The sequence below is a fragment of the Rattus rattus genome, chromosome 5 (assembly GCF_011064425.1).
Source record: "Rattus rattus isolate New Zealand chromosome 5, Rrattus_CSIRO_v1, whole genome shotgun sequence".
In the NCBI taxonomy this organism is placed as follows: Eukaryota; Metazoa; Chordata; class Mammalia; order Rodentia; family Muridae; genus Rattus; species Rattus rattus.
The window spans coordinates 41,517,543-41,530,000 of NC_046158.1; the positions used below are offsets into that span (position 1 = coordinate 41,517,543).

Sequence of the window (12,458 nt, forward strand, 5' to 3'; positions counted from 1 at the left end):
TTTAAAATGTACATCACTTATTGAATACACAAAAATGCCAGTGCTTTGCAACAATTACTGTATCTCTAAATTCAAACAAAATAAAACACAAAAAAGTAAGGAAGAAAGAGCAAAAGAAAGGAAAAGAAAAGGAGGGGGAAAAAACAGGAAAATACATTCAAAATGCTAGGCTGCTCTGATTCTGCACAGGCAGTGGCTGTGGAAAGCTTTGTCCTGCACTGTGACAGTGAGAGACATTGGTGACGTTCAGCCAGCTGTCAATGGAAATTTGCACATACCGCATTACAGAAGACAAGGAACGACCTGGTGAAGCAGGAGCAGAAGAGGTGCGGGGTGAGTAAGAAACGCCACGTATGCCGTGTGGTAGTCCTCAGGGGTGAAAGAACGCATAAAGACTGGGGTATTGGGAAAGCAGACAAAAGATGGAAGAAAACACAACAGGACACGAAAGTCTCCACATTTGGCAAGCTCTACTGTGGTATACATGTCCACGTCTAACTTCTCACTTGACTTTCCAAAAGAAACGTAACGGAACTGAGGTAGAAATGAACGTAGTTCTACAGCCGGGGGTTGGGGGGGATGGGGTGGGGGAGGGGGGTTGAAGATGAGAAGCGAAAGTGCACTCTGAAGAGTGAAGTCAAGGTGAGGCATGGGAGAGGGGACGTGTGGGGGTTCTCTGCCGAGACATGTGGTTGGTTGCTTTTTTTTTTTTTTTTTAAAGTTTGCATGTTTGATTTGGTTCTATCCTCTGCTTTCTGTGAAACAGCTCTGCAAGCCTAGAAACTCTGAGTGAATAGGAGAGATGCTTTCCCTAGCAGTTTAAGAGAGAGCTTCCAAAACACCACCACCACCTCCTCCACCACCACCACGGCAGTAGAAGGCAGTTATAGTTTGTAGGTTCTGTCACTTTCAGGATCTTAAACAGGTCTGCAGCTGACTGCTCTAAACACCAACACGAACTGAAGACACAGCTTTTCAATTAACCAGTGTAACTTCTATGAACATTTCCACTTAATCCTCAAGGAGAGCAATGCATTAAGAACTCTTCAGTAACTGTTCTGCTCTGGTTAATAATTCCCCATAATTAGTAAGAAAACTTTAAAAAAAAATCCTTCCACCTCTACTTTTAAACCTTAAATATTCAGTTGTATCACACTTCAGTATTTTTCTTTTCTTTTTCTGGATACATTCAAAGTAATTTTCCTTGCTATTCTCCAATTGTTGAGGTAAACATACATTTTAATATAAAGTAACATTGAAGCCTACCCTATTACTCTCAGCAGTACATAGTGCTTTTAACACATTCCTTTGAGGTACTGTACAAATCACAATCACTTTCCTGAGTTTTTGCAGACAAGAACATTAAAAGAAATGAACTGCAGAAATTAAGGTCCAGATTACCGTTACCCTGTTTTACCTGTTCTTAGCTAACACTGCAGAACAGACAGGATTGAGGAATACTGTTGCTCTTAAAATGGCCAAAAAAATCTGGTTTTCTGTTGTAACACAACCGTTCATCTCTTTAGTCCAATAATGTTTGAAGTTAAAGCTCTTTATATTAGCACATGCCACCAATGTAATTGTGAGGCAAACAAAAAAATAAAGTACCACTCCAGGCACTTGACAGCAACTAAATCTCGAGAACAGCAGAATGGAATCAACACACGAGGTTCATGTCCTTCTGAAATCAACACGCTTGCACCTCGCTTCTCGGTGAGCGTTGTCTAGCTTGAACCGATCTGAGCATCCACATTGTATATGCTTTCTGTCAGCTGGGGCTTCCAAATCACAGGCTCTCATCTGAGGCCTGCTTCCTCCAAAGCTACCCTGACTCTAAAGATGCAACATAACCGTTGTCTTCCCCAGTACCCTTAGCCATTGAAACACTACTGGAAAGGGGCTCTATTCCCTATGGAGCAGGTTTTATGTGTGTGCCAACATTCATTACATTTTTTTTTAAAGATGTTATCACTGACTGCAACCAAACATTTTGTTCCATTCAACATACATATCAAGCTCTTTTTGAGATATGCTAGGCTGAATCTTGCAGAATGCATTTTCAAAGTCTTGATATGTAACGGGCCTTAACTGGCTGGGCATAATGGCTGAAAGGTCTGTAGCTGGCATAGCATGGAGAGGACCCACTGCTGCTTCCTGACACAAATGAGCCACGTCTAGTCCAGAAAAGCCTTCTGTGCGCTGGACGAGCAGTGCAAACTCCTTGTCATTGAGACAGTAATTGTGCTGTGAGAGCAGTTGTACTATTATCTGGTGCCTCGCTGTGCTGTCAGGAAGTGGGATTAAAAGTCTTTTCATGAAGTACCTCCGGAGAGATTCGTCTATTTCTTCTGGTTTACTGGTGGCACAAATGACTACGATTTGGTCCTCAGCCGAAGTCAGTACAGTGTCCAGCTGCATCAGAAATTCGGTTCTCATCCGACTCACTGGACTGTGTTCCTCACTCACTTGAGAGGAGAGAAGCATGTCAATGTCACTAACAAAAATCACCGAGGGCTGGCGACACCTGGCCACAAGAAAAGAGGCGTGGATAATTTTCTCCGCTTCTCCTAGCCACTTTGCAACGAGTCCAGAACCAGCAATTTTGAAAAACGTGGCCCCCAGCTGACTGGCTATGCATCTGCCCAATAGTGTTTTGCCTGTACCCCGAGGTCCAAAGAGAAGGATGCTCCTAGGTAAGGCTGTCAGCCCACTGAACGCATCTGACCTCAACACTGGCCACAAAACCTCCTCCTTAATAACCGCCTTCACCAGGTCAAGACCAGCTATGTCGCTCCAGTCCACAGGAGGTCCTTGGGTGATGATCTCATTGGTGACCAGGTCAATGAGGTGCGTGTCAGTATTCTTCAGTTGCTCGTCCACGGAGTGGTTGGATGAGGTAGCTGCACGGAGTCCCGGACCTTGTATTGGATGAGCGAGGAGCTGCCGATGGTCGTCCCCGTGCTCACTCATGACTGGCGACGTATACTTCCCAAAGGATTCACTCGATCTTGATCCCAATGAATTTTTAGCAGTACTATAGGAAGGAGGGGTCAGAGCCCTACTGGACTGGCTGCTGAATTTCCTTTGCTGCTCAGAGGGCATCAGCTGCTTTGTTGGCTTAAATGCTAAGGATGATGTTTCAGCATTTCTGTCAAAGCCATTTCCCCGATTCGAGTTTGAAATGCTGTTGTCGGGCATTCGGTACATAGGACTCTGTGTTGATCTCTGTTGGCCATAGCTGTAATTTCCGTAACTGGAGTCCATGTCTCCTTGCCCTGCCATATAGAAAGCTTTCCTTTTGAGAGAACTTGCCGAACTGTTGGTCAGAGCAGAGGGTGCGATGGGTGTCAAACCATGACCTTGGTAGGTGTAGCCAGGAACAGTAGTGGGGGGCAAAGGGGTAGGCGCAGGAATTCCTGAAGGCAGGTAGGCAGAAGGAGGAGGGGGTGCTCCACCAGGGCTGTACCCAGACCCCACGGCAGTCTGAGGAGGATAGCTAGCAGAGGGATAGCTGTAACTGGAGAGATTGGAAGTCCCATTGTAGCCTGGGACCAGGGCCGGTGGAGGAGGAGGAGGGGGTGGTGGCTGCAGGAGCCCAGAGCTATGCAACGGGGATGGATGAGGCGAAGGAAGTGCAGGTGTGGGCTGGCTGCTGTAAGTAGAATGCAAATACGATCCGTTGTATCCTGGAGCATATTCCTGAGACGGGAGCCCCGCATGAAGACTAGGTACTGTGTGGCTTCCACAGGTACTACTTGAGTAACTTGGTTCTGTCAGGTTGCTGGCCACCCCAGGGGAGCTTCCTATACTTGCCGAGACATCTACTGGAGGGAGGGCTGAACTGACACCAGCTTTGCTGGCGGTGATGACATCCGGAACACAGTTCATAGGATAAACGGCTTCTGAATTCAAGGAAGACTGCCAGGGTTCGCTATCATTTTTCCGACCATTCACTAGTCCCGACGGTGTGTCTGAATAATTGCTGAGTACAGGTCGGTCTACGGGACCTTCCAAAATGCCAGAATACTTCTCTGCATATTTTTTCAGAAGGTTGGATGCAGTCAGAGCAGATATGTCATCATTCGCCCAGGCATACTGGTAGGTACGTTGCAAATGACCTCTATAGGCTTCAACTTTGTGGGCGGGAGACCGAGTAGTCGAGGTGATATCAAAGTGCTGTTCTGGCCACTGGGCATGCTCCGGCGTCCACTGCATCTTCAAGCCTAAGAAGTTGAGGTGAAAGAGAGTAAATTTACTCAGGTATTCATCGGAACACTTGAAGCTCCCCACCCGCCACTACATTTGCTATTTATTATCTTCCATTAAAGATATGGGCAGGGATAAGATTCTTCCCAGGCTGTAACACATATTGTGATCTCTATGATATGAATTCCTCAAAATGGGGAGACATTAAACCCTGCAAAAAAGATCAATGCAATGTAAAACAAAACTAATAGAAAACCACATTAAAAAAGAAGATAAAGAAGCCTTATTGCTGTCAAACCCGCCCAAAAAAAAAAAAAAAAAAACATGGGATATATATATCTCACACATATATGCACATTCATATATATAAACAATTCTGTCAAAATATAATTCAATCATGGTTCTTTGCAATAACACACATACATACATTTTAATATCCAGCATGCAGTACTGTTAACACGTATACCACCTAGTTATTCTGGCTTTTCCCATCAGTTTCTGTTTTATATTTTAGCAGTATAAAAATGAGACACAGCTGACAGATCGCATCTAGGCTACCTCTCTTATTTGGTCCTGAACACCTAGTTAGCACAGTATAATGCTCCCTGCACAGAACAATATGACACAGACATAGCAGGTCATTCCATAATCCAACTCTCATCTAAAGTGGTCCACGACAGTTTCAAATCTGCTTCGTGGAGTGCAGCAAAGCAATCTCTCAGGCAGCGCTCCACCGCTCTCATCGCACAACGCCTACAACTCGGTATGAATTACAACTGGCTCCTTTCTGCCTCTCAGTTCTGTTGTTGAGTCTGAAAAAAAAAAAAAGGCACAAGCATCTCTTGTCTGTCGGGCTTCTTGTGTTGTTCTCCCTGCTCCTCTGATAATCCTCCTCCCCGGATACACTGCGATACCAAAAGAGGAGGGGAGAATATATGTATGAGAAAAAGAGAAAGGAAGGGCAAGAAGGGATGGAAAGAGTGGAGACTCTGGATTCCAACCCCTTACGTTTTTATAGTAAGCCACGTGTGGCAGAATGTGGAAGAGTACATCTCATCGATGAGGTCACAGGAGTAAACCTATCACCTGCTAGGTTGCTAAGTGAAGCCAGGGACTCTGTAGTAACCCTGAAATGAGTATTTTTTTTACTCAAGAGAAAACACTCAGGTATTAGGATCAGACAGTCGTTTTAAAGGATAACTTTTGAAAGACCTTGGGAAATTACCTGCTTCTCCTATCACAGAGGTAGTGGCTAAAGCGACTTGTTTAAAATGCGCCATTGAGGCTTTCGTACAGTTAGTTAGCAAAGAGTGCTGGAACCGTGTTCTCCTATTTTTTTTCAGTGCCTGCCCATCTTAACTCCAATCTCTGCTCACTTGGAATGAACACTTCCTATTCTGCTCCAGCCGTATTAAGATGCCCTCCTTAATCTCTTTTGTATTACCTAGAGTGAATTTTGCAAACCATCTCGTGCCCTCTGGCAGAGAATCCTTGATAAGAAGAAGGCCTGGTCTAAATGAGGCATCTGTGGTATCCGTTCCCTTCTGAATTCCCCAAGCAGTGTTGACAGCTCCCATCTTTTTCTGTTCTCCACCCCCACCCACTTCAGCTCCTCACTGCCTGACTCTGGCTTTTGACATGGCCAGCTTCGACTCGCTGAGCTAAACTGAACAGAGCACACAGTTTGGTAACAGAATGGCATGTTGATTCCCTTCTGACTCCGGCTTCCTTGTTTGCAAAACCACTGCACCAGACAGTGGAAGTTAATTAGCAGGAGGATGCTGTGCTAATTGTGTTAATTTACAAGGTTTTAGTCAAAGAGAATCATGCCAGGGCTGGCACTGCTGTCATGCTTCCGACTTAATGATTAAGAAATACTGAAAACAAGGTGGGAAGGATTGCAGTAATTACACAATAAATGAATAAAGCAACAGGATTCATTTGCAAATATATTTTACTGCCGTTGTACTCATTTGCATTTGGATTTTTAAAAGGGATCCATGCAGATATTCATTTGCAAATCACTAACTCAGTGAAATTAAGTTTGAATGCTGCACAAGTATAAGTTAATCAGCCTTTCTATGTGTGTTTAGTAAAAATACTAAAGATCTTAGCTCCTTTGTACATGCAATGTACTCCTCGCTTTACTTCAAATACTCGTATATGTTCGTTTAAGACTATGTATACTTTAAGACAATGACATCAGTTTGGAGATTAATATTGTGAACCCTGAAGAAGAACACCTTTATTCTCCCACTCGGAGAACGAGGGAGGGGGCTGAGCAGAGCTCTAGGAAGAAGTAAAGTGATTCTCCTAATTGTTTCTGCTTTCTCAGTCATTACTTTTTAAGAGGAGAAAAATACACCACAAAGTGGGTGACATGACTGAAACTACACTTGAAGGGGGGGAAAGATGCAATTTTAATGAAGCGGCTTTTCAGGAATCATACTTTCATTAGACTCAACTGGAAATTATTAAGGGCAAATCACCGGGAACCAATCGCAAGTAATCAGTATCTAAATTCTTCGAGTGTCAAGGGATTTACTCCGAGTCTAACAAAAAGGAGAGAATATCAATGTGACGGCAGAGTAGAGCTAAAAGGCCTACACATTCATTAATCCCATGATTATTTCCAAGTAATTTCTATTAGGATTTTTTTCCTCTTAAAAAAAAACCCTGAAAATATTGAGTACCAAAAATGAGAACACACATGGTCCTATGGGCATATTAATAGATTGTTAAGGAAGAAACATGAAGACGTATCTCAAAAATAATTTAGAAGTCACAGCAATGCTGTATACTGTATGCATAGGCAAGTGCAAACCTGTGCATGTAAGTATACATACATGCACATGCAAGCACACAGAATGAAAGGATTCAGCTTCCTTCCAGTTAATTGAGATTATGTCTTGTTGGAGTTAGTTAATAACCATGAGAGAAAGAAATAACCTTTAATAAAAAGTGAACAATGAAAAAAAAAAAAAAAAGGAAGGCAGGTCCTCTCTGTCTGTCTTGGTTTAAGCAAGGTTTTCTTATAAATTAATCACTTATAAAATGCAAACATGATTTTAACATGTTTCCATCGCTTTAAGCGATAAGCCTATATGCACTTTGAACAAAATAGATTGCCCACTTAAACTGGGTATTTCTGTGCAGTTTTAATGTAGCAAAACTAATTGAATTTTTAAACATTTATATTTCATCTGAAATTAAGCAAAGATCCTATCCATCAAAATAACTCATTGGGATGGCTACTGGATTGGCTATGTTTGTTGAGGTAACTGAAAATTGACCTACTGATGCATGAACAATATCCTTAGCAAATGTGGGAAAGGAAAAGTCTGAGTTCTGTTTAGTCTGAAGGAAAAGGAGTGTTCTTTTCTTCCGGGAGAGCCCTGGAAGCACCAATGCTTTTTGAAAGCAAATGTTAATCATTAACCATAACCTGGATCCTGATATCAGTGAGATGCCCAGGAGTGAGTGTTGAGGAGCCTGGTGGGGCCTTGAGAACATGAAGAGCCCGTTCACCAGTGCCTGAATCTTAACATTATGTGTCGGGGGTGGGGGGACCAAAGGCATTGCTGTTGTTGATCTTGTTTACTGGTGGTGACAAAGTGGAAGAAAAATGTGGCGCCGAATGTTCTTTGAACAAAGGTATCTGGTGCCCCACTTGACTGCATCACTGTTGCCCATGAGAGCAGAAGACTTCTGCCACCTCACCTGGTACTGAAGCAGCGAGAGGAGTTGAAGAAAAGAAAAGGACAAAACACTTTGATGTGATTTTTCCTTAGAACATAAAAAAGAAAAAACCCAAGAATGATGCCATTTTACACTTTAGAAACTCGTCTTCAGAACAATAATTCCCACTGACTTTTAGAAGTATCATGCATAGTACAATAAAGACGAAAATCAGAAAATAGTCGGATGTCTTGGCCTATACCTTTAATTCTAGCATTTGGGAGGTAATGGGAAGTACAGGAATAAGAGGATAGCCTGGGCTATATAGGGATATCTTGTCTCACATACAGTTTTTCTCCTCCCCCCTCCAATAAAATATAGGGGGGGAAGCTATAGATTTTATAGATAATTTAAAAATTCTGCAAAATGTCAATTTTTATTTTGTAAAAGATGAGAAAATTCTTACCACAGCTGGCACAGTTTGTGGTGAAGAAAATTTACATATGTTTTAAAATAATTAAGAAAGTTATTGACGATTTATCAGAAATGTCACCTACAGATAGCAGATATCATGGTAAATCTCTGAACATTTCTGTTCTCCTGTTCTTACCACAGGATCATCTAAATGTTCATCCCTTTGTCATACACACCAGAGTGGGGATTTGAATGAGAGTTGCCGTTCTTCACATTACCAACCACTTTAGAACTGAGTACCTAGACACCAGTTGCCCTGTACCTTTCATCTCGGTCTTTAATTAGTTTGGAAAACCAGACAACGAAAATGCCTAAGGTTCTGCCTCAGTTTCAAAAGTTTAAAGAAAAAAAAATACACAGCAAAAGTGAAAAGAATAATATTTAGAAAAGGGAGAGAATTAGAAGAAAAACAAAGCGTATGTTTCCTAGAATAGACTTCTTAGCATCCATTGCTGGAAGATCTACCTGGAAGCACTTAGTGGCCAACCTTACTACACTTGTGGGATTCAACAGTTCCAGGTTTGGAGAGCTCGGCTACGTTCCCATAAGGCACTACCTGCGGAGGACCTTTCAATGGTCTGTTTCTTTAGACTCCTAAGGGTAAGGACACAAGGCACACCTTATAGGTGTAGAGAGGGCTTGCTCTTGGGTACTACCTGTGTGTTAGCATTCCCGTTATGTTCTGCGGGTGACTGTACGCTGACCCTCGCATTACATTTTTTTTAAAAAAACTACTTAAAGAATCATACTACAATATTTATCAAAATATTTGTACAAAGCATAGCTGCTGGAATAAACAAGAGTAATTATGAGGGTTTAGAGCCTCCACGGTCTGCTGATATAGCAAATTCATCATCCCTTACACTGGGAATGTCAGCGCCAGTACACGGAAGGTTCAAGGTTTTAAGTACAGAGAATCAAATCCACGGGCCTAAAATACAGCTTTAGTGAGGAAGAGCCTTCACAGAGAGGGGCTGCAAACTTCCTGGCTCCAGACTCCGGCTCTGCTCTGTGTGATATTTCCTCATCGCCTTTCTTCAAGGGAGTGGGGCGCAGGCGCAGTGTTTGGTCAGATTCTGCAGCTCTTTCCCTTCCTCTACGCATCTTCAGCAGCAAAGAGACCAGCATGACCCATTTGATCTGGAAAACAGCTCACACCATTTCCTAAGGTCTGCTGGGCTTAAAATACAATGTAAAAGTTAGGAAACGGTAGAGGAGAAGCACAGGGAATTTCATCTGTACTTGATTCCAGAGAACACATACTATCTTATAGTAAGAATGCTATATAGAATTTCTCAAATTTATTTTGTACACAAGTTGAGAATATTCAATATTTAAAACCTTGGGGCTCTGTAAGGAAGCCAAATCAAAGGAATTTTTGCTTTGTTTACTCTTAACATTATATAGTAAATTTCTTAAAAGTAGACTCGTTTTAGGAGATTAATGTATTTGTAGGCTGTCCCAGTCCAAACAGAATTGCCCGTCTTCCAGATTGGAATTCCATTTATTGTGTGCTCATCGTTTGGAGACTATTTTGTACACCAAAGAGTTTTAGTTTGAATCACTACTAGGATGTTGGAGTAGAAAGATACTGAAGGAAGCTCTCCACATTAAAGACGAGAGATCTAAGACCAGCAAAGTGGCTCAAGATGAAGATGCTTCTGACAAATATTATGGACTAAGTCTAACCCTGAATTCCAAGTATAGGTGGAAGGAGAGAACTGACTCTAAAAATTATCTTCTACACACACACACACACACACACACACACACACACACACACACACACCCCACATATTAAAAAAAGATTCTAGCCCTGCGAGTTATTTATATGGCCCTACTTTGGAAGGGTTGACTGAGCTCACTTGGCTTAACTTTGCTATAAGAATGTACAGGTGAGGGCCACACCTTTTTTAGTCTGCGGTCAAGACTACTTATAGTAATAAGCTTTTGTGAAAATATTTCCCAAGTATGAGACATAAAAACATCCCTTGGCATTTTTATTTTAAAAATGCTGTAGATGTTTAAAACACAAAATAATAAGACCGGGACAGGAAAAAAAAGTAAAACTATTCCCCCCTTAAAAAAAATCAAGATGGCCACCGAAAATGACAATTTCCAGTGTGGATGTTGTTACAAGGAAGGTACAGACATTCTTTGATACTCAGCTAAACAAGGTGCAGGACTGCCTTAATCAAAAAGGGGTCAAGATTCAAACTGCTAGCTGGGTGCAGGGGGATAGGTCTGAAACTCCAGTGCATGGTAAACGGCAGGAGAATGACCAGTTCAAGTCTATGCTGACTGGCACAGTGAGCCAGGTCTCAAAAATAAATCATAGCTTTCGTACCATTTTCCTTAGTTTTCATATTGTTTCCTTCTCCACGTGAGGAGGGAGAGGGGGCTGAAAACAAATGGCCAATTTTAATCTGTAGTCTCAAACCGAGATACTGTGTATTAATTATTTACTGATAACTGCCATTTTCTCTCCTTATGTCAGTTCCACACCTCAACACTTCGGATGGCAATCGTTTTGAAACACTCTCTAATCCCACTCTATTTGTATGAGAGAGTCCTTTTCTTTTCTTTTTTTTTTGTGTTTGTTTTTTTTTATTTATTTATTTATTTTTTTTTTTGACTGTTTTTTACATTTAAGTGTTAGAACCAAACATCCTTCCCTCCCCCCTTATGGATTGTTTCCCCTCCACCCTCCCCATTGCTGCCCTCCCCCGACAGTCTAGTTCACAAGGAACCTTCCTGGTGCTCTTACTAGGATATTCATTGCTACTACCTATGAGGTGAGCCATAGTCATGTATAGTCTTTAGGTAGTGGCTTAGTCCTGAAGCTCTGGTGGCTTGGCATTGTTGTACATATAGGGTCTAAGCCTTCAAGCTCTTCAGTTCTTTCTCTGATTCCTTCCGGGGTCTATTCTGTTCAGGTTTCCATTAGCCTCATTTGCTGTATTCTGGCTGTGTCTCTCAGGGGCGATGGCACTTCTTTGCTTCCATCTTGTCTAATTTGTATATATATATGGGCCACATGTTAGCTCTGAATGGATGTTCCTTCAGTCTCTGTTTTAATCTTTGCCTCTCTCTTCCCTGCCAAGGGTATTCTTGTTCCTCTTTTAAAGAAGGAGTGAAGCATTCACATTTTGATCATCCGTCTTGAGTTTCATTTGTTCTAGGCATCTAGGGTAATTCAGGCATTTGGGCTAATTTATCAATTATACCATGTATGTCTTTCTGTGATTAGGTTTGCTTCAGGATGATATTTTCTTCCAACCATTTGCCTACAAATTTCATATTTCGTTGTTTTTGATAGCTGAGTAATATTCCATTGTGTAGATACCACATTTTTCTGTATCCATTCTCTGTTGAAGGGCATCTGGCAGTTCTTTCAGCTTCTGGCTATTATAAATTTGCGATGAATTTGGAGCACGTGTTTTTTATATGTTGGGGCATCTTTTGGGTATATGCCCAAGAGAGGGATAGCTGGATCCTCAGGCAGTTTAATGTCCAATTTTCTGAGGAACCTCGAGACTGATTTCCAGAATGGTTGTACCAGTCTGCAATCCCACCAACAATGGAGGAGTGTTCCTCTTTCTCCACATCCTCGCCAGCATTTGCTGTCACCTGGAGTTTTTGATCTTAGCCATTCTCACTGGTGTGAGGTGAAATCTCAGGGTTGTTTTGATTTGCATTTCCCTGATGACTAAAGATGTTGAACATTTCTTTAGGTGTTTTCTCAGCCATTGGCATTCCTCAGCTGTGAATTCTTTGTTTAGCTCTGAACCCCATTTTAATAGGGTTATTTGTCTCCCTCGGTCTAACTTTTTGAGTTCTTGTATATTTTGGATATAAGGCCTCTATCCTGAGAGAGTCCTTTTCAAAGCCATTGGAGCAACTTCTGGCTAACTGGCCTTCTGGATAAACCTAGTTCGGTTGCTTCACCCTCTGACAGAAATACAGCCTCATAGGCATGTCAACATGCGGTTTAACAAACTGGTGTTTAATTTTCTCCAGCACAGAATTTCTATACACAGCCAAGTTCATAGGGAAAAAGTTCATGAGAAAAAAAATAAAAAGAAACCACAGAAGAAAAC

At 41.9% G+C, this 12,458-nt stretch overlaps 1 protein-coding gene across 3 annotated transcripts in view; it reads right to left on the reverse strand.

Annotated features, from left to right (window-relative positions):
- Positions 1 to 356: 356 nt before the first annotated feature.
- Fign (fidgetin, microtubule severing factor) overlaps positions 357 to 12,458 on the reverse strand; it is a 121,424-nt gene continuing 109,322 nt past the window's right edge. For all 3 annotated transcript variants that reach the window (XM_032903400.1, XM_032903399.1, XM_032903398.1), the window contains one exon: positions 357 to 4,223. In XM_032903400.1, the coding sequence (XP_032759291.1) occupies positions 1,969 to 4,215 (2,247 nt within the window). In that variant the 5' untranslated portion in view covers positions 4,216 to 4,223 and the 3' untranslated portion in view covers positions 357 to 1,968. The remainder of the gene's footprint in view (positions 4,224 to 12,458) is intronic.